Raw genomic sequence first — 23,475 nt, forward strand, 5'->3', positions numbered from 1 at the left:
GAATCCTGATTTCTCCCCATCGCAAAGTTGCTCCACCCACCTCATCTTCTATATAGCCCATATCTACCTGATAATGGTGTGGACAACCATCCTGGTTTGCCCAGCTTAAAAATCCCACAGCGTGGGAAATCCTCTGGTTCCAAGTAAACCAAGACAGTTGTTCACCCTACTGATAATACTATGTTTTAGCCTTTTATTGTTGGTATATTAATACTGTAACAATATATTCCTCTACAAGGGTAGGGATTAGGGAGTGATTTGTTCATGATACCTGTCGTACATAATAAAGTTCTCAATAAATATTTATTTAATGAATGAATGGAGAGCCAATAATTTCTATGGTAGTTTAGGATCATCCAGTGCTTAGTATAATTCTCAATAGTGGATGCTTACAAAATAAATGAATGAATTCCCTATAAATTTATACACAATTAATACAGGTATACAAATACTATAACAATAATTAGTATTTAAATGGCTAACAGATGTGCAAATATGACCCCAATTAGCATGTTAATTGCTAATTCCCCTTTATGGATGCTACCCACATTCTCCTTTTTGATACTATTACAAACACTAATACATACACACAACATACAGTGTCATGCGTAACGTCTGTAGACCCTCAGTAATTTAGAGCATCCCTGCCTGGGAATCGTGCACACTTTACGCACTTTAAGATGATCAGATGGAGCTCCCTCCAGAGCCCCCAGTTGCTCAGGCAGAATCCTGGCAACACTCGTGCCTGACGTCCCCCCCCCGAAGTTCTGCAGCACCCCCGACTTCAGAACTCAGCTGACTTGAAAGTTGGGGCATAATCTCAGCACAGTTGTAATGACTACAGATGTCAAACTTTTCGAAAGAGAAAAAATCTGGCAAACTATTCAAAGAAAAAGAAAAAGCTTTCTGAGGTCCAATGGGGTCTTTTCAAGAGGTACGGGTAGTTCTGGAAGGACCTGAAGAGCAGACAAGGGAAGGAGATGGGGACAAACATGTCCTATTCCCGCGGGGAGCTCAGCCCTTAACAACAAAATTGAGCAGCTCAGAGGCAATTATAGAGAACACAGAGACTCCAACCAGAGAAAAGCCTATGAGGACAGAACAGGGAAAGAACTGGGAGAGCTGGGGGAAGGGCAGAGTGGGATGTTGTCTAGGTCCTCAGCGTGAATCAGCACCTGACCCTGTCAGGGTGGCTAAGGTCACCTTCCTAACTAAGATAGCAGAGTGATCAGATGCCACCTGTGCTGTAACGAGGATCCTATTTCAGGAATTGCCTTTGGGGTTCCTGGGAATTTGTCTGGTGATCTAAGTATCTAATGTCTAAGAGCAATTTCTATCCTGGTCCTCTGGTCCTTTCTCACGTGCTTCATTCTTTCCTCCAGGTCTAGTCTTGCACTCCCACCACCTGAGCTACACTTAGGGGTAAGAAAATTAGACAGAACCCCTCCAACATGCTTAGGTGTTTCCCCAACCCCAGGGAAAGGCCCCCTGCCCCAGAAGCTTCTTACCTTCTCTCCTCCCTCAAGCTCTGCAGCACATTGGAATCACCTGGGGCTCTAAACACTACCGATGCCTGGGTCCACCCCATCAAGAGACTGTAACAGTTGGGTTGTGGCCTGGGCAGTGGGGTTTTGAACAGCTCCCTGGGTGACTTTCATGTGCAGCCCGGGTGAGAAGCACTGCTCTAGATCCTGAGCTGCAGGCGTCATCCTTTTGGATGAATATCCTGCAGGTCCCTTTGCCTGTATCTGAGGGAAAGGGGTGACAGGGAAGGCAGACACTGACTTGAGGAGGGCTGGAAGGCAACTTGCTGTGCTGGGGGATCCAAGAGCAGAAGGCAGTGTCCCAGTCCTCCAAGCCCAATCGCCATCTGTTCCAGGACATTTTTGAGGCTCTAGTCAGTTGTACAAGTGAGTAAAGTGTTGATTTTGAAAATGAGAGCATATCAAATTCACTTAAATTTGGCTAGGCAGAGCTCCATAGACCAAGAGAAGTAAAATCCAAGAGTAACTCTGGCCTCGCCACTAGAGCAGTGGATCTGAAACTGGAGTGTGCCTCAGAATCACCTGGAGGGCTCGTGGAAACAGATCGCTGGGCCCCGCCCCCAGATTTTCTTATTTAGTGGGTCAGGGTGGGACCCAAGGATGGGCATTTCTCACAAGTTCCCAGATATGTGGATGCTGCTGGTTGGGGGGCCACTGTCTGAGAACCACTGCACTGGGGTGTTTCACTGTGAACCCAATGAAATGACATTTCCACCTGAAGCTATTTATGGTTAGATGTGTAACACGGTCTGCCTTAGCTACTCGTCAAACTTTTACAACACCAAACTGAGTGAAATGAAAAAAAAAAGCAAACAGGCAAAACCCGAGATATTAGTTTGGTTGAATATAACATTTTAGGATAGTAAGAAATATTTGGAAGAATAACATTTTTCTCCCCTGTTCCCTTCTTTCATGTATTTGGTTCAAGGAATTAGGCTTTGAGTTCATCATGGTGTTTTATGAAATGATGTTCATTATCTTGGCCTGAAAACAATCAATGTAGTTTCCAGAAATGCTTTACTTACTTTTGGGCAATAGTGTGTATCTGAACAAATGATTCTAATAAATCAGTAAAATCTCCTGGTCAGTCTTAGTTTGTATGTAAATCCTATCAAGGGTTATAAATATAAAAAAATCATGAATGAGACAGTTTGAAGCTAGCTTTGCTGACAGTCTAAGAAAGAGAGCTGAATGTTCAGAACATCTAGTGAAGTGTGCTCTCTTTTAAACTCTCCGTTTTCTATGACCAATCAGTAAGAAAACTAATATTTCAGAAGCCTAGTTTTTCACAGTGGATGCACATTTTGTTAACCCTGGAGTGAATTCAATCTGCTAGTTATCCAGAAAATATAACAGAGCAGGGGGAATTGGGGGAACACCGTTTCTTTTAACCGGCAATATTATTTCTGATTTATGTAAAATCACTCAGCAAGGACACTGGCACAGAGTCACCAATGGGATAGCAGTGTATGAATGGTGCCTTCTTCACTGTCTACCCTCCTAGAGTTTCTTGGTAGCCTGGCATTAGAAACACGACAACAAATTGATATAGTCAGATTTTTCTGTCTCAGGCTTTTGCTTCTGTTATTGTTTTTTTTGTTTGTTTGTTTGTTTTATGCTTATGGTAGAGATAAGACTAACAACTTAGGAAAGTAAAAAGTTAATACCGAGGATTAACCAAGATGGCGGAGTAGAAGGACGTGCTCTCACTCCCTCTTGCGAGAGCACCAGAATCACAACTGGCTGCTGGACAATCATCGACAGGAAGACACTGGAACTCACCAAGGAGGATACCCCACGTCCAAGGACAGAGGAGAAGCCACAGTGAGACGGTAGGAGGGGCGCAATCAGAGTAAAATCAAATCCCATAACTGCTGGGTGGGTGACTCACAGACTGGCGAACACTTATACCACAGAAGTCCACCCACTGGAGTGAAGCTTCTGAGCCCCACGTCAGGCTTCCCAACCTGGGGGTCCGGCAACGGGAGGAGGAATTCCTAGAGAATCAGACTTTGAAGCCTAGTGGGAATTGATTGCAGGACTTTGACAGGACTGGGGGAAACAGAGACCCCGCTCTTGGAGGGCACACACAAAGTAATGTGCGCATTGGGACCCAGGGGAAGGAGCAGTGACCCTGGGGGAGACTGAACCAGACCTACCTGCTGGTGTTGGGGGGTCTCCTGCAGAGGCGGGGGGTGGCTCTGTTTCACCGTGGGGACAAGGACACTGGCAGCGGAGGTTCTGGGAAGGGCTCCTTGGCGTGAGCCCTCCCAGAGTCTGCCATTAACCCCATCAAAGAGCCCAGGTAGGCTCCAGTGTTGGGTTGCCTCAGGCAAAACAACCAACAGGGAGGGAACCCAGCCCCACCCATCAACAGTAAAGTGGATTAAAGTGTTGCGGAGCTCTGTCCGCCACAGCAACAGTCAGCTCTACCCACCACCAGAGCCTCCCATCAAGCCTCTTAGATAGCCTCAACCACCAGAGGACAGACAGCAGAAGCAAGAAAAACTACAATCCTTCAGCCTGTGGACCAAAACCCACAGTTACAGAAAGATAGACAAGATGAAAAGGCAGAGGGCTATATATCAGATGAAGGAACAAGAAAAAACCCCAGAAAAACAACTAAATGAAGTGGAGATAGGCAACCTTCCAGAAAAAGAATTCAGAATAATGATAGTGAAGATGATCCAGGACCTCGGAATAAGAATGGAGGCAAAGATTGAGAAGATGCAAGAAATGATTAACAAAGACCTAGAAGAATTAAAGAACAAACAGAGATGACCAATACAATAACTGAAATGAAAACTACACTAGAAGGAATCAATAGCAGAATAACTGAGGCAGAAGAACGGATAAGTGACCTGGAAGACAGAATGGTGGAATTCACTGCTGCGGAACAGACTAAAGAAAAAAGAATGAAAAGAAATGAAGGCAGCCTAAGACACCTCTGGGACAACATTAAACGCAACAACATTCACATAGGGGTCCCAGAAGGAGAAGAGAGAGAGGAAGGGCCAGAGAAAATACTTGAAGAGTTTATAGTCGAAAACTTCCCTAACATGGGAAAGGAAATAGCCACCCAAGTCCAGGAAGCGCAGAGAGTCCCATACAGGATAAACCCAAGGAGAAATACGCCGAGACACATAGTAATCAAAATGGCAAAAATTAAAGACAAAGAAAAATTACTGAAAGCAGCAAGGGAAAAACGACAAATAACATACAAGGGAACTCCCATAAGGTTAACAGCTGATTTCTCAGCAGAAACTCTGCAAGCCAGAAGGGAGTGGCATGATATACTTAAAGTGATGAAAGGGAAGAACCTACAACCAAGATTACTCTACCCAGCAAGGATCTCATTTAGATGTGATGGAGAAATCAAAAGCTTTACAGACAAGCAAAAGCTAAGAGAATTCAGCACCACCAAACCAGCTCTACAACAAATGCTAAAGGAACTTCTCTAAGTGGGAAACACAAGAGAAGAAAAGGACCTACAAAAACAAACCCAAAACAATTAAGAAAATGGTCATAGGAACATACATATCGATAATTACCTTAAACATGAATGGATTAAATGCTCCAACCAAAGGACACAGGCTTGCTGAATGGATACAAAAACAAGACCCATATATATGCTGTCTACAAGAGACCCACTTTAGACCTAGGGACACATACAGACTGAAAGTGAGGGGATGGAAAAAGATATTCCATGCAAATGGAAATCAAAAGAAAGCTGGAGTAGCTATACTCATATCAGATAAAATAGACTTTAAAGAATGTTACAAGAGACAAAGAAGGACACTACATAATGATCAAGGGATCAATCCAAGAAGAAGATATAAGAATTATAAATATATATGCACCCAACATAGGAGCACCTCAATACATAAGGCAACTGCTAACAGCCATAAAAGAGGAAATTGACAGTAACACAATAATAGTGGGGGACTTTAACACCTCACTTACACCAATGGGCAGATCATCCAAAATGAAAATAAATAAGGAAACAGAAGCTTTAAATGACACAATAGACCAGATAGATTTAATTGATAGGACATTCCATCCAAAAACAGCAGATTACACGTTCTTCTCAAGTGTGCACGGAACATTCTCCAGGATAGATCACATCTTGGGTCACAAATCAAGCCTCAGTAAATTTAAGAAAATTGAAACATATCAAGCATCTTTTCTGACCACAATGCTATGAGGTTAGAAATGAACTACAGGGAAAAAAACGTAAAAAAGACAAACACATGGAGGCTAAACAATACGTTACTAAATAACCAAGAGATCACTGAAGAAATCAAAGAAGAAATCAAAAAATACCTAGAGACAAATGACAATGAAAACACGACGACCCAAAACCTATGGGATGCAGCAAAAGCAGTTCTAAGAGGGAAGTTTATAGCTATACAAGCCTACCTAAAGAAACAAGAAAAATCTCAAGTAAACAATCTAACCTTACACCTAAAGAAACTACAGAAAGAAGAACAAACAAAACCCAAAGTTAGCAGAAGGAAAGAAATCATAAAGATCAGAGCAGAAATAAATGAAATAGAAACAAAGAAAACAATAGCAAAGATCAATAAAACTAAAAGCTGGTTCTTTGAGAAGATAAACAAAATTGATAAGCCATTAGCCAGACTCATCAAGAAAAAGAGGGAGAGGACTCAAATCAATAAAATTAGAAATGAAAAAGGAGAAGTTACAACAGACACTGCAGAAATACAAAGCATCCTAAGAGACTACTACAAGCAACTTTATGCCAATAAAATGGACAACCTGGAAGAAATGGACAAATTCTTAGAAAGGTATAACCTTCCAAGACTGAACCAGGAAGAAACAGAAAATATGAACAGACCAATCACAAGCAATGAAATTGAAACTGTGATTAAAAATCTTCCAACAAACAAAAGTCCAGGACCAGATGGCTTCACAGGTGAATTCTATCAAACATTTAGAGAAGAGCTAACACCTATCCTTCTCAAACTCTTCCAAAAAATTGCAGAGGAAGGCACACTCCCAAACTCATTCTGTGAGGCCACCATCACCCTGATACCAAAACCAGACAAAGACACTACAAAAAAAGAAAATTACAGACCGATATCACTGATGAATATAGATGCAAAAATCCTCAACAAAATACTAGCAAACAGAATCCAACAACACGTTAAAAGGATCATACACCACGATCAAGTGGGATTTATCCCAGGGATGCAAGGATTCTTCAATATACGCAAATCAATCAATGTGATACACCATATTAACAAATTGAAGAATAAAAACCATATGATCCTCTCAATAGATGCAGAAAAAGCTTTTGACAAAATTCAACACCCATTTATGATAAAAACTCTCCAGAAAGTGGGCATAGAGGGCACCTACCTCAACATAATAAAGGCCATATATGACAAACCCACAGCAAACATCATTCTCAATGGTGAAAAACTGAAAGCATTTCCTCTAAGATCAGGAATGAGACAAGGATGTCCACTCTCACCACTATTATTCAACATAGTTCTGGAAGTCTTAGCCACGGCAATCAGAGAAGAAAAAGAAATAAAAGGAATACAAATTGGAAAAGAAGAAGTAAAACTGTCACTGTTTGCGGATGACATGATATTATACATAGAGAATCCTAAAACTGCCACCAGAAAACTGCTAGAGCTAATTAATGAATATGGTAAAGTTGCAGGATACAAAATTAATGCACAGAAATCTCTTGCATGCCTATACACTAATGATGAAAAATCTGAAAGAGAAATTAAGGGAACACTCCCATTTACCATTGCAACAAAAAGAATGAAATACCTAGGAATAAACCTACCTAGGGAGACAAAAGACCTGTATGCAGAAAACTATAAGACACTGATGAAAGAAATTAAAGATGATACCAACAGATGGAGAGATATACCATGTTCTTGGATTGGAAGAATCAACATTGTGAAAATGACTATACTACCCAAAGCAATCTACAGATTCAATGCAATCCCTATCAAATTACCAATGGCATTTTTTACGGAACTAGAACAAATCGTCTTAAAATTTGTATGGAGACACAAAAGACCCCGAATAGCCAAAGCAGTCTTGAGGGAAAAAAACGGAGCTGGAGGAATCAGACTCCCTGACTTCAGACTATACTACAAAGCTACAGTAATCAAGACAATATGGTACTGGCACAAAAACAGAAACATAGATCAATGGAACAAGATAGAAAGCCCAGAGATAAACCCACGCACCTATGGTCAACTAATCTATGACAAAGGAGGCAAAGATATACAATGGAGAAAAGACAGTCTCTTCAATAAGTGGTGCTGGGAAAACTGGACAGCTACATGTAAAAGAATGAAATTAGAATACTTCCTAACACCATACACAAAAATAAACTCAAAATGGATTCGAGACCTAAATGTAAGACTGGACACTATAAAACTCCTAGAGGGAAACATAGGAAGAACACTCTTTGACATAAATCACAGCAAGATCTTTTTTGATCCACCTCCTAGAGTAATGGAAATAAAAACAAAAATAAACAAATGGGACCTAATGAAACTTCAAAGCTTTTGCACAGCAAAGGAAACCATAAACAAGATGAAAAGACAACCCTCAGAATGGGAGAAAATATTTGCAAACGAATCAACAGACAAAGGATTAATCTCCAAAATATATAAACAGCTCATTCAGCTCAATATTAAAGAAACAAACACCCCAATCCAAAAATGGGCAGAAGACCTAAATAGACATTTCTCCAAAGAAGACATACAGATGGCCACGAAGCACATGAAAAGCTGCTCAACATCACTAATTATTAGAGAAATGCAAATCAAAACTACAATGAGGTATCACCTCACACCAGTTAGAATGGGCATCATCAGAAAATCTACAAACAACAAATGCTGGAGAGGGTGTGGAGAAAAGGGAACCCTCTTGCACTGTTGGTGGGAATGTAAATTGATACAGCCACTATGGAGAACAATATGGAGGTTCCTTAAAAAACTGAAAATAGAATTACCATATGACCCAGCAATCCCACTACTGGGCATATACCCAGAGAAAACCGTAATTCAAAAAGACACATGCACCCGAATGTTCATTGCAGCACTATTTACAATAGCCAGGTCATGGAAGCAACCTAAATGCCCATCAACAGACGAATGGATAAAGAAGATGTGGTACATATATACAATGGAATATTACTCAGCCATTAAAAGGAACGAAATTGAGTCATTTGTTGAGACGTGGATGGATCTAGAGACTGTCATACAGAGTGAAGTAAGTCAGAAAGAGAAAAACAAATATCGTATATTAACGCATGTATGTGGAACCTAGAAAAATGGTACAGATGAGCCAGTTTGCAGGGCAGAGGTTGAGACTCAGATGTAGAGAACGGACATATGGACACCAAGGGGGGAAAATTGCGGTGGGGTGGGGATGGTGTTGTGCTGAATTGGGCTATTGGGATTGACATGTATGCACTGATGTGTATAAAATTGATGCCTAATAAGAACCTGCAGTATAAAAAAACAAACAAACAAAACAACTAATACTAAACTTTCATTGGGTTATTTGTATGGAAATATGTTAATATAAATGTTTCAGACATTACATGAAATTTCTAAAAATCTTATATGTTCTGGTATAATGTTATAAGTCATAATCCTAGTTATTACCTTAAAATGTATATCTCAGAAATAACTAATTTTCTTGTCAACTGCATTATTATGAACTTTCATCAAATTTTTAACTGTGGTCATTTTTAAGTCTTTTGTCATTTACAGACAGTTCTGTGTGTACTCTGATGCTATTGCAAATATGTTCCTATAAAAGGGTTTCATCTTTAAGAAATTCATGGAAAAGACTCTGACAAGTACAGGTTTCTGGTAACTGACTGTACTGCTGAACTGAATGAATAAGCAGAACTGAATTTTCAGAACTCTAATGAAAAACTGATGAACTCATAAAAGTGCTAACAAAAGATCAAGATGAAAAAAAAAATTAATTACATGGGACTGAGTGAACTGATGAGGATGAGTATAATTTCTGTGACTTTCTGTCTGAATTAAAAAAAAAAAATCCCACAAGGACTCAGAGGCAAAGAATATACAAATCAATTTTCACTGCAAAGTAAAGGAGCTGTTACAGTGGAGGATTACTGGACTGAATGTCAATATTATGACATAGTATGAGTGTGTTTCATGTTTGGTAATTGCAATCATTGTTGCTTTTGTTGTGGTCATCCATGTACAATGCTTGGTGTCAGTCTATTTATCTCTTGTAAAAATAAAATATAGTGTGTGTGTGTGTGAAAAAAAAAAAAAAAGTTAATACCTCTCTCTAAGTACGTTTTGTCAAAGCCAAATCACCTGGATCTAAGTTTCTACATTCACTGCTCAGGGAGATTTTGAATGATTTCTCAACTTTCCAGAGTTCTTTATCTGTGTACCTTTGGCTTCAAGCAAAGCCCAATTATTCCACTTGTCTACAGTTTTAGATTTTTACCTGGAAATCACTCACCTTCCTTTAAGTAGTAAAAACATAGTCTTCGAAACAAAGACAGCAAGATATCAAAATCAGTTTGTTTTTTAAAAGGAAAAATCCCAGCCTTGATATTAAAAATACGTCTTTGATTATTAACAGACTTACTTGCTAATAATGACAGTTTCCTGTCCATATATCCAGACTCTCATGAATTCTCCATACGTCTTATTGTAGTAATTGCAGGCACTGCCAATCCCCATCCAGAGGAACCTGCAGTAGGAAATGAGGGGCCCAATTCCCAGAAGATAGCCAGGACCTAGGAAAGTCATCAGATTACAGTCAGTATTTCCTCAACACCAGAAGGAGCAATTACTTTAAATTACTGATGTTCTTGTTCTTTTTTATCTAAATGTTCTTTTAATCTTCTGACATATAGGTGAATTACTTAAAAAGAAAAAAGGAAAAAGATTTAAAAAACAACATAAGCATAACATGAGGCTCTTCACAGCTCCGAGTAAAAAGTATTCCAGAATACATAGTACTCCAGTTCCATTTGATCTCAAGCATTTCATTCTGAATGGACTGGAGTAGTTGTCTATTCTTTAAATTTATTTATTCATTTATTTATTTTTGCCTGTGTTGGGTCTTCGTTTCTGTGCGAGGGCTTTCTCTAGTTGCGGCAAGCGGGGGCCACACTTCATTGCGGTGCGCGGGCCTCTCACTATCGTGGCCTCTCTTGTTGCGGAGCACAGGCTCCAGACGCGCAGGCTCAGTAGTTGTGGCTCACGGGCCCAGTTGCTCTGCGGCATGTGGGATATTCCCAGACCAGGGCTCGAACCCGTGTCCCCTGCATTAGCAGGCAGATTCTCAACCACTGCGCCACCAGGGAAGCCCCAGTTGTCTATTCTTGCTGTGTTAAACGGTGTCAATGAGTTTCAAATACAAGTCAATCAGTCCCTCTGGTAGCAGGCATGAAAACCAGGACAAGTGACAAGCTGACAGATCTGTCTGGCTGCCTAGTTTTGTCTGAAAACTTTGGGTTTGAAAGCGCCGGTCAACGGAATGGGTGGGTTTGAATTAGTTTGTGGTTTTGGTGTCATCTGTTTAACTGTGAGAAACATGGTCTGCAAAGACAATGTCCAAACAAAAAACATCCATTCCTCTTTTTTTTCCTTCAAAAGGATTTGGTTTAGGAAGAGAATCTTAAGCTAAATCTCATTAGACAAAATAAAGCTAAGCATTGAGGAATGAGGCAGTGGGTCTGATCAGTGTTGTCTAGACCAGAGTCTGAGTCCAGTCATGTGGTTTTAGTGAAGAGCCATGGCCCTTACACCCTTGCTGATGCAGACGATGACAGAATTGTGAAGACTGTGAATCTGGTGAGCAGCCAGGGGAGTTGCTGTTGCTTGTGTCAGAGAACAAACTTGGCAGCTTGATTTTAGTGGTGGTGGTGGTGAAAAGTTCGTCGAAAGCTTGTTGGAATGGTTTTAGGAGTTTTATTGTAAAGTTATACCATTTCTATATATTACTCCTTTAATTCCGTTCTGTCAGTGAAATAGTCATGGAGCCAAAACTCACACAACTGTCTGAGACAGTACAGTACTCTCACTGCCTGGTCTGGAGTTCTGTAATAATCTACATAACCTAAGTTTTTGCATGAATCATCTAAATGGGAAGTTTAGCCCCAGATTTGACAAACAAGGATTACTCCTTAATCTGAAGTAGCTGGGTTAATGTGGACAAGACTGTCTGCTTTTTTGTCTCTAAAGTGAAGGTCTTTGTTAATGTCTACAGAACCAAAGCGAATTTTAGTTTCTTTGGTCAGGGGGTCTTAATCTTAGGATTGTTCTAATAGTACTATGAATAGATGACTGACTTTATATTAAAATAATTTCATTAAGTTCTTAAAAGAATTAAGCAAGCTGATTTGATTGTATACATCTTTCCTTAAAATATCATCAGATATACTGACCTCTTATCAACTGACATATTATGCATAATAACAAAATACTTTGCTAAATATTTACAGCTTGAAACATTGTAGACTGTCAATAACTATTTCCTGAATGAATTTTAAAAGTTAATTAGACTTGTGTAAAGCGTGAAGTTTTAAATGTTATCCTTATTTAGAATATTTTAGGTGTATTTACATTTTGATAAAAATGGAAAAATATATTATTTCTCATACATTTAGTCCATGTGAAGTCAAACGTCTGTCTGTTTGGGAATAGACTTATTCAACAAACATTTACTTCATATGCTAGGGCCATGAGGAACAAAGACATACAAATCAAGGCTTCACTTTTCAGTTTTTATGTAAAAGTTTAGTGCCATGTAGAAAGTCTTAGTATTTGGGAACCACCATTCTAATTTAAAATATGAAAGTGGAGAGCTGTATCTCCTGAAAAAGGGAGATTGTGATTGTGTTGAACTCCCTTAGGAGTTGAGAACCTGAGTGTTCTAACCAGAGAGAATTAGAGTTTTGAGTCCTTAGCGATCCATCTTATGTCAGCTTAATTCATCCAACAAACACTGAGACCCTTCTAGGTATAGATATAGCTCCAAGTTAGACCTGTGATGGTATGATAAGTATAACTAGGTCCCCATCAGATCCTGGGCAGGGAAAAGAAATGTGAAAAAAAGCACAAACTCAAATAATTATCACACAATATGATCCTTTCAGTTAATGTGTATATCTTATACCTTCCGGTTGGAGAGAAGAATGCTCTAGGGTGGGAGAAATTTTGGTAGAATATTAGGGAAATACTCTGGTTGTGTCCACATTACACTGCTCTCTGCTTCTCAGATTTGGGAATGCTCATCTAGGCATGTGTGAGTACAGCAGTCTCTTGCACACCCTCAGGGGAGCAGTAAATACGTCACTGCATTTTTGTGCAGAGATGGCCTCCATGAAGCCAGCAGCTGGGGCCTCCCACCCTCTGTCCTAATCATGAAGCGGTTACGTTCCATGCTGGGTGTACACCCTAGAGAATCCTGTGCACACGAATGTTCATAGCAGCACTGTTCACAATAGCCCCAAGCTGGAGACACCCTAAATGTCCATCAACAGTAGAATGGGAGATTAAACCATGGGGTGTTCATATAACTGCATACCATATGAACTGCAGCTGCATGCCACAACCTGGATGAAACCCACAGGCAAAAAAGTGAGCAAAAAAGCAAGATAGAAGAATAATGTAGGATTCTATTGCTAAAGCATGTAAAACCAGGCAAAACTAAAGTACGTTGTTTGGAATATGAAATTAGGTGAAAAATCTATAAAAAAGCAGGGGAGCGATCGGTAAGAAATAGAAGGTTGTTTACTTCTGGGGATGAGAGTGGGTATGTTTGAAAAGGCACAAGAGGAGTTTCTAGGATGCTGCTAACATGCTACTTCTTGTCCTGGTCTGTGATGACATGTTTATTTGTGCATTTTCTGTAAAACAGATTTTTAATGGGCAAAAGGAGACTATTGCCATGTCCTTTTTATCCAGTGCTCCCATAAAGAATGTGGTGCCCAGGGCAGAGAGGGCCTCTGGGGGAGAGGACCCACGTGCAAGGTTGGGCATCGCCCTGTATCCTTGGGGAAGGGAGAGCTGCCAGGTGCCAGGTAACTATAATCCTGGCAGAGATCAGTGAACTGGGGCAGTTTCCCCAAATTGAAGCTTACAAAACCCCCAAATAGGAATGATTCTTTCCTCTCCGAGCCCTCACAGCCCTCGCTGGCACTAAGTCCTCTGCCTATGTGTGTCACCTTTGCACACTCCTCGAGCCCCCTGTCCCCATCACCTGATAATGCAGGGCCTCTCAGTAAGTGTGGGTTTAAGAAGCTTAGATCTGAGTCCCAGTTTCATCACTTACTAGTTATGGACACCTAGCCTCTATAAGTCTCAGTTTCTTCATCTGTAAAATAGGCATCAACACACTCAACTCACCAGAGTGCCCAGAGGTTCACAAGAGAAAGTGGGTGTGAAACTGCTTTGAAAACTGTAACTTACTAGAGGGCTTTGGCTCATTGTACCCTCTCAACTCTTTGGCTTCACTCACCCTGAGATTCCCCATATGTATAAAGCTAAGAACCCAGAGAGCCAGTGCTTGGAGGGATCTGGCAAAAGGAGTTCAGAAGTATTGGTCAGCAAGACCCATCCAACAAGGCCAGTGTCCTCACCTTCCCTTCCCCAACCAGGAGTCGCGGGATCTCAGCCTGGGCCAGAGGTTTCTAGAACTAGAAGGTTCTGACCAGACCTCACATTTTCCCAAGGAAAGCATGGAACTAGAAGCTCGCTGGTAGCAAAATGATCATCTACCTGGGATTTAGGTCTTCCTGGTGGTTCCCCTATTGCCACTCTCCTTCCAGTTGAGATGCTGGCAAGCCATCTCCCTTCTGTGGCTTTAACCCCTCCCCCGTGAACTGAGGAGTTTGAACTCCACAATTACTCATACTTGTCACAACGGTTTGCCTGGACAAGGCAGAGCCCTTCTCTGAGGCTCAGTTTCCCCTTCTGTCAAATGAACGGGTTGGGCTCCATTCCGTGGCTCTCAACCCTGACTGCTCAGGAAAGCCACCTGGGAAGATGTTAAAAAAACAAAAATCCACATGGGGACCCTCCTCAGGCAGGGCTGAGAACCACAAGACTATGTGATAGTGTCATAGACTGTCAGTGTATGACAGCATGATGTCCCCAGCCCAGAGGTGGTGGACAGAGTGAGCTACCAGCTAGGCTCCTGGTCCAGGGCTTCAAGGATGCCAGTTCTTGTGTTTGCCCCTCCCCAAAGGTCCAAGGGAGTTCTACCATCACCTGCAACATAAACATCTGGGGGGACTTGTTAAAAAATACCTCCTCCCTCACCTTCACCATTCAGGGACCCTGACTTGGGTGCCCACTGGGGGAGGAGAAATCCAGTGAGGAAGGAGCAGTGGTGGGGAAGGGGTTCAAGTTAAAAGACTGTGGAACAGTCTTCCTTCAGACCCCCATCAGGAGTAGAGAAGAAAACAAACTAAACATTCCATTCCATTGGGCCTTAAAGTAAACTAAAATACCAGGCTGAATTGGGCAGAGAGACAATCAGTTCTCTGGAAAACGATGGAGAATCCAGACCCAGGGCACTTTGCAGCAGTGCCACACTCCCACTCGACATCACTCTGTGAAGAGGCCCACGACGCTTGAAAGTGTGTAAGGACTCTGCTCTTGAAATAAAGCCTTATCGGATATCTTATGGAACTGGGGACAGATGCCTGCTATGAGGAGTTTTCCCTGAAAACTAAAAAACCATCTGATATTTCTGAGTTAATCTGGTAGTGTGGAGTGATGGGGTTTCTACTGGAATTATCTGGATAATTATATTATACTCTACTTTTGATTGATCCACAGAGCTTGTGGAAGATTTTTTTAGGTTTTCAAGGGAACTATAGTGATCCCCATTTTTCTTCCGCTGTCCAGGTCCCATCCAGCCCTTGTGGTGGCACCAACATCACCACCATGCCCCAAAATAAAAGAAAATAAAGAATGGGATAAAGAGAAGGAATAGGTTTAAGAAAGGGAGAGGGCAGAGGACATGGATGAGGCAAAGTGGGAGGGAGACAGAAAGGAGTACAGAAGGCATTCCAGAGACATTTTCACCTTTAGACCAAAATTGGAATGAATTTAAATTAAAAAAAATCCAAAACCTGGAATTTTACCTTGTTCCACCCCATCTTAAATTTACTTTAAAGGATACTTTTGCCAAGTCTGTTTTACCGAAACAAAATGCAGACTGGAAGGGATTATCTAAGATATTTTTTAATGCTTTCATGTAACATATGCAGATAATTGGTAGAAAAATGTTCACCTGAGTTCATTTGCTAATATGCCTTGGACTTCAGCCATCTCCTCAGGTTTACTCTTTGCTGTCTTGCAAATTTCCTTTACCTTCATGGACCAAAAGCCCAAAGAAACACTCTCCTTAGATACAGAGCTAAATGACTGTGTTACCTGGTATTGAGGATGTGTTTTTATAATTCCAAACCAAGAGAAGAAAGCCAGTGAGCAGCAGGATTGCAATGCTGGCAACAGGTGCAACTTCGGTCACCATGCTGGTGATGTTATAATGCCTTGGGTTCAGCACTTCCAAAACCATCTTGCGTTGCTTGATCTTAGGGGAAGCAATTTAAAGTCCTGTGGAAATCAGAGTGGCAGAAAAATTAGAGAATCCCCCAAAGGTACATCTAGGACTCCTGTTGCTTCAGAGGATGCTGTACTGTAGAGATGGGTGCTTTGTTTGATAACGTGATTGGACACTTAGACAAGACAGATTTGTAGTTACAAGTCAAAACAATCAAGCCCAAGAGAGATCTTTTGGCTTGAAGTGCAGCATTTCTGACCTTGGTAGAATCTCACGTTTGTTTAGACTCTTGGTCTGATAGAACCATATCATCTTGCCGTTGAGTAGGTAAGAGTGACTGAATTCTCAACTGAGAGCTAAATTTCTTACAAAATACATGATAATGAAGCTCATTCCAGTGGTGGAGTCATTCTATGACTTCATCAGCAGATTTTGTTTAGGCAGTCTTTTTCCCTGGTGGACAAATCAACTGAAAAATAAAAGAAGCATCCTCCAACCCCTTTCCTTGCTCAAAATTACTTCCTAAAAGGGTAAGCTTCTCCAGTAAGAAGGTGTTTCATGGGCGTCATTGAGGCAATCTCAGAGCCTCCCATAAAGTTGTCTGTTGAATTCAACGTAACTCACTCAGGGCATTCTTTTTCTATTGGCTTTGATGAGGCTTAAAATCTCTTGCACCAAGCTAGATGAAGCAGTGTACATGGAGGCCAGTGTCAGAGTGAGTAGGAAAGAAGAATAGGAGAGGAAGGAAAAAAGGAGAGAAGAAAGAGAAGGAATAGGGAAGCAGGAAGAAAAGAGAGGACAGACATAGTAGTTGCAACCAGAAATAGGCTCAGGTGCCATTCAGCAACCAAGCTCCCCACAGCAGCCAGTCTCCTGTGGAGGACAATTTTCAGTTTGATTTGATGATTCTGTTTTTTTTGCTTTGTTTTTTTTAAATCGGAGTGCAGATATATTTTTTTTCTAGTTTTGCTGAGATTTAATTGACATACAGCAGGTGTAAAACATAATGATTTGACTTATATACATCCTGAAATGATTATCAAAATAGGCTTAGTGAGCATCCATCATCTTGTAGAGATACAACACTAAAGAAATAGAAAAAATTTATTTTTTCCTTTTGCTGAGAACGCTTAGGATTTACTGTCTTAACAACTTTTATATATAATGTACAGAAGTATTAATTATCTCTGTCATGTTGCACATTACATCCCTAGTCCTTATTATCGTATAACTGGAAGTTTGTACCTGTTGACCACCTTCATCTAATTCACCCCTCTCCCAAACCCCCACCTCTGGTAGCCACAAATCTGATCTCTTTTGTGTGAGTTTGTTTCTTTGTTTTTGAAGTACAATTGACCTACACAGTATGTTGGTATCTAGACACAACATAGTAATTCAATGTTTCTATACAGTTAGAAATGATCACCATGATAAATCTAGCTGTCATCTGTCACTGTACAAAGATACTACATAATTACTGACTATATACCACAAGTGTACATTTCATAATCATGTCTCATGTATTTTGTGACTGAAAGTTTGTACCTTTTAATCTGCCTCACCTATTTCTTTCTTCCCCCCAACCTCCTCCCCTCTGACAACTATTTGTTTGTTCTGTGTATCTACGACTCTATTTCTGTTTGACTACATTTGTTCATTTGTTTTGGTGTTTAGATTCCACATATGAGTGAAATCATGAGTATTTCTCTTTCTCTGTCCAACTTATTTTCACTTAGCACAATACCCTCTAGGTCCATCCATTCTGCTGCAAATGGTAAGATTTCATTCTTTTTTATGGCTTAACAATATTCCATTAAACACACACACACACACACACACACACACACCTTCTTTATCCTCATCTATTGATGGGCACTTAGGTTGCTTCCATAATTTGGCTGCAGTGAACATAGGGGTGCATATATCTTTTCTAATTAGTTTTTTGTTTTCTTGGAATAAATACCCAGAAGTGGAATTGCTGGATCATATGGTAGCTCTATTTTTAATTTTTTGAGGAATCCCCATACTCTTCTCCATAGTGGCTGTACCAGTTTACATTCCCACCAACAGTGCATGAGGGTCCCCTCTTCCCCACATCCTTGCCAACACTTGTTATTTGTTGTTTTTTTGATAATAGCCATTCTGACAGGTGTGGGGTGATATTGCGGTTTTTGTTTGCATTTCCCTGATGGTTAGTGATGTTGAGCATCTTTTCAAGTGCCTGTTGGTCATCTGTATATCTTCTTTGGCAAAATGTCTTTGCCCATTTTTAAGTAGGTTTTCTTTTTTTTTTTTTTTTTTGAGTTATATGAGTTCTTTGTATATTTTGGATATTAACCCCTTGTCAGATATGTCATTTGAAAATATCTTCTCCCATTCAGTAGTCTTTTTGTTTTATTGATAGTTCCCTTTGCTGCACAAGAGATTTTTAGTTTGCTATGGTCCCTATTCTTTATTTTTGCTTTTGTATCCCTTGCCTGAGGTGACATATCCAAAAGAATATTACTAAGACTGAAGTCAAAGAGCATACTGCTTATGTTTTATTCTAGAAATTTTATAGTTTCAGGTCTTAGATTTAAGTCTTTAATCAATTTTGAATTTATTTTTGTATGTGGTGCAGAAAGTCGTCCAGTTTGATTCTTTTGCATGTAGCTGTCTAGTTTTCCCAACACCATTTATTGAAGAGGCTGTCTTTTCCCCATTGTACATTTTTGCCTCTTCTGTGGTAGATTTTTAAAATATTTATTTATTTATCTGGTTGCAGCAGGTCTTAGTTGTACACGTGGGCTCCTTAGTTGTGGCTCCAGGGATCCTTTAGTTGGGGCTCGCTGGCTCCTTAGTTGCAGCACACAGCCTCCTCAGTTGTGGCATATGAACTCTTAGCTGCGGCATGCATGTGGGATCTAGTTCCCTGACCAGGGATCGAACCCAGGCCCCCTGCACTGGGAGCGTGGAGTCTCATCCACTGCGCCACCAGGGAAGTCCCCTTGTTTTGTAGATTAATCGCCCTTTATGTCTGTTAATATTTGCTTTGTATATTTAGGTCCTCCTTTTTACGTGCATATGTATTTACAATTGTTATATCCTCTTGTTGTATGGATCCATTTATCATTAAGTAATGTCCTTCTTTGTCTCTTGTTGCAGTCTTTGTTGTAAAGTCTATTTTGTCTGATATAAATATTGCTAACCCACCTTTCTTTTCATTTCCATGTGTATGGAATATCTTTTCCATCCCCTTACTTTCAAGCTGCATGTGTCTTTAGAGCTGAAATGAATCTGTTGTAGGCTGCATATATGTGGGTCTTGTTTTTGGATCCATTTAGCCACTCTGTGTCTTTTGATTGGAGCATTTATTTAGTCCATTTACATTTAAAGTAATTATTGATAGGTATGTACTTGTTACCATTTTGTGCATTGTTTGGGGGTTGTTTTTATGGTTCTCTTTTGTTCCTTTCTTCTTCTTTTGCTCTCTTCCCTTCTGATCTGATGGTTATATGTAGTATTATGCTTGGATTCCTGGCTTTTTGAGTGTGTGTATCTATTACAGATTTTTTGGTTTGTGGTTACCATGAGGTTTAAATATAGCAATCTATGTAAATACATGATTATTTAAAGTTACTGATCTCTTATGTTTGAACACATTTTAACAACCCTGCATTGCCCCCCACCACCACCCCACTTACTGTTTTTGAACTATATTTTAGATCCTTTTGTTTTTCATATCCTTTAACTACTTATTGTAGATATAGAAGATTTTACTACTTTTGTCTTTGAAATCCCACTAACTTTATAAGTGGTTTATCTACTACCTTTACTGTATATTTGCCTTTACTAATGAGATTTTTTTCCTTTGCTAATGAAATTGTCATATTTCTAGTTATTGGGAGTCTTATTCATTTAGAGAAGCCTTTTAAACATCTCTTTTAAAGCTGGTTTTGTGGTGCTGAACTCATTTTTAGCTTTTTCCTGTCTGTAAAACTTTTGCTCTCTCTTTTTTTTAATGTGAAGGAAACACTTGTTGGGTATTCTTAGTTGTAGGTTTTCCTCTTTTAAAACTTTAAATGTATCCTGCCACTCCTTGGGCCTGCATAATTTTGCTGAAAAGTCAGCTCATAGTCTATGGGATTTGCCTTGTACGTAACTTGTTGTTTGTTTTTTCCCTTGCTGCTTTTAAATTTCTCTCTTTATCTTTAATTTTTGCCATTTTATTTACAATATTCCTTGGTGTGGTCCTTTTTGGATTGATTCTATTTGGGACTTTCTGTGCTTCCTGAACCTGGATGTCTCTTTTCTTTCCCAGGGCAGGGAATTTGTCAGTTATTATGTCTTCAGATGTGTTCTCTGCCCCTTTCTTCTCCTTCTGGGACCCCTATAATGTGAATGCTAGTATGCTTAATGTTTTGCCAAACCTCTCTTAAACTGGTAGGTTGGTTTTGTTTCCCAATCTTGGAGAAGTGGCCTTATGTAGGAAATGTCCTATGGGGCCCAGCAGTGCACACCCCTCTGGTCACCTGAGCAATATGCTTTAGGGGTATCCTCTTTGTGGACTGCGTGTGTCTGTCTGTTGTGGCAGGCTGACTACTGTGGGTGTGGTGGTTGATGTGGCTGCACCCACGTCAGTTTGTTGCCAGGCCCTGCCTTGTGCATAGGCTGCCACCTATGCGTAGGTGGGCAGGGCTGGGAGTGACTGGCTATGGAGCCCTGGGAAAGAGGGTCCTTGTGCTAATGCTGGTCTGGTGGTGGGCAGAGCTTGGTCCTGGGGTGGCTGGCTGTGGGTCCAGGCCTCCCAGAGTTGGATCAGCCTGTTGATGATGGGGCCATGGCTCAGAAGGAGACGGGTCTGGTGTCCTCCTACTGGTGGGCAGGGCCAATTCCTGACTTGGGTGACTGTGGGGTCTGGGGTGACCCAGAGCTAGTGACAGCATGCTGGTGACTGGGGCCAGATTCTGTCATTGCTGGCTGAGGGGCCCAAGGTGTCCTGGAGCTGGTTCAGGCCTGCTGCTGGGCAAAGCTGGGACCCAGGGCATGGTCGGGAGGTGATACTGGGCTCCTAGTGGGTGGGTTGAGTCTTGACACATTGGCTGCAAGGCTGTGGTGGTTCTAGGGCCACTGTCATCCCACTGGTGGTTGGAGCTGGGCCCCAGGGCTTTCTAGGGATTGTTCCCACCCACAGGTGGGTGAGGCCAAGGTCTGGGGCTTGTGCTGGCAAACTAACGGGTGGAGCTGAGTCCTGGCTTCTCTGGCTATGGGGCTGGTATTCCTGGACCTGGTGTTGGCTTACTGGTGGGTGGTGCCGGGGCCCAGGGTGTCCTGGGGGTGGTGCTGGCCCACTGGTGAGTGCCCCAGATCCTAACATAGCTGGCTGCATTCCTTGATGGTCCCAAGGCTGGTGTCCACCCATGGGTGAGACCAGGTCCCAGGCCTGGGGTGGCTCTTTGGTGGCTGGAGCTGTGTGCTAGGGTCTCTGGCTGCAAGGTCTGGAGTTTCTGGAACAGGTGTTAGCCTGCTTGTGGGCAGTGCCAGGGCCAACGGAGTCACAGGGCTGGTGCCGGCCTCCTAGTGGGTAGAGCTGGGTCCTGGGTCTCTGGCAGCAGGGCCCTGGGGGTCCCAGAATTGGTGTCAGCCTGCAAGGGCTGGGACCTAACCCCTTGTGGGTGAGGCCAGGTTTAGGGCTAATGTAGGCCTTCTGGTGGGTGGGCTTGGGTCTGATGGCTAGCGTCAGGGTCTTGGAGGTCCTGGGACTTTGCTGACCTCTTGGTGGGTAGGGCCAGTCCTGGGGCTGCTGGGTTCCCAGGGTGTCCTTCGGCAGCAGGCCTGCTGGTGAGTGGGGCAGTATCCCTGCCCAGCTAACTGCCTGGACTGGGGCTTCCCGGGACTGAGGCAGACTCGCAAGTGGACGAGGGCAGGTCACTGCACTAATAATCTAGACAGAGAATTCCACAATGGTGATTACCAGCACCAGTGTTCTCTTGGTGGGATGTGCTGTCATTAATGACTGCTGCCAGTGTCTTAAGTCCCTAGGCTGATTTTCAATTGCCTCCTGCCTCTCTGGGAGGCTCTCCAAGATGAAAAAGTAGGTCTGACCCAGGCTCCTTTCAAATTACTGTTTTAGCCCTTGGTCCTGGAGCATGTGAGATTTTATGTGCGCCCTTTAGGACTGGAGTTTCTCTTCCCGCAGCACACTGGTTCTCCGGAAAGTAGCCCCACTAGCCTTAAAGCCAAACGTTCTGGGAGCTCCTCTTCCTTATGTAGGATGCCCAGCTGGGGAGCCCAATGTGGGGTTCAGACGCCTGACTCATTGGGGAAGACATCTGCAGTCATAATTATCCGCCCATTAGTGGGTTGCCCACCTGGGGTGTAGGGATCTTATCCACGTCTCCCGTCCCTCCTACCTGTCTCGTTGTGGTTCCTTCTTTATATCTTTAGTTGTAGAAGATCCTTTCTGCTAGCCTTCAGACCTTTCTCATCAGTAGTTGCTCTGTAAATAGTCGTAATTTTGGTGTGACCCTGGGAGGAAAGGAGTTCAGGATCTTCCTGGCCACACCCTCCTTCCTATGAGATTGAAGGAATGTGTGAGGATTCTGTAGGCATTCCTTTTGTTAATTTCAACGTGGGCTCTGTGGCTGGCAGCCCTAAGCAGCCTGAGGGCCACTGGGAAGAAGGTAAGAATGTGCAGGATGGGGGAGAATTTGGGGGCTGGTTGGGCCAGGCTTGGTCTCGGAAGCAGAGATGATTGGGCCCCAGGAAGAAAGGGGTGCAGGCCAGCCACAGGCAGGAGGGAAGAAGGAGCAGGGGCCCAGGGTTGGCTAGGGAAGAGGAGGGGAGGAAGGTCCCTCAGGAGAGCTGATATGGGGAGCAGACTGAGGCCAAAATTATTCCAATGCCTAAGAATGAACAGAAAGTCTAGGAGAGTCCTACTGCTGTCATGTTTCTGAAGTATGTTGTACTTATATCCTCAAGTGCTTTTGTTCTTTTTAAAAAATTTAAATTATGAAATATGCGTGCACACAACACACAGAGTATTTTGCCAACCATGGACACCCCTCCTATTTGCCACATTGGCTTTAGAACCCCTGCCCGTCACTTTAGAGAACTAGAACTGTACAACTAAGTCCAAGGCCTCACCCCCTCTTCTCTCCGCAGAAGTGCCTATGCTCCAGAACTCAGCCCTCCATCCTTGTGTGCATGGTTTTAAATGTGCCCCCGTCCCCTGCAGGAACTCTGATGGGAGTGTCTGTAATCAGAGTCCATGGCACTGCAGAGAGAGCCAAGGCTGGATACACAGGTTCAGAGACAGGTGCTTCTGGGTAGGAGGGGTTGCTCAGGACATGGAAGCCTTGGGGAGCTCCAAGTG

The 23,475-nt window shown here is 42.1% G+C and overlaps 1 protein-coding gene across 1 annotated transcript in view; it reads right to left on the minus strand.

Moving 5' to 3' along the window:
- The window catches only part of LOC137769601 (aromatase-like), a 38,089-nt gene extending 21,953 nt beyond the window's left edge, over positions 1–16,136 (minus strand). The window contains 2 exon segments of the mRNA XM_068551585.1: positions 10,185–10,335; positions 15,992–16,136. Coding sequence (XP_068407686.1) covers positions 10,185–10,335; positions 15,992–16,136 — 296 coding nt within the window.
- Between the last annotated feature and the right edge of the window lie 7,339 nt (positions 16,137–23,475).

This window comes from Eschrichtius robustus, chromosome 1 (assembly GCF_028021215.1).
Source record: "Eschrichtius robustus isolate mEscRob2 chromosome 1, mEscRob2.pri, whole genome shotgun sequence".
NCBI classification, from domain to species: domain Eukaryota; kingdom Metazoa; phylum Chordata; class Mammalia; order Artiodactyla; family Eschrichtiidae; genus Eschrichtius; species Eschrichtius robustus.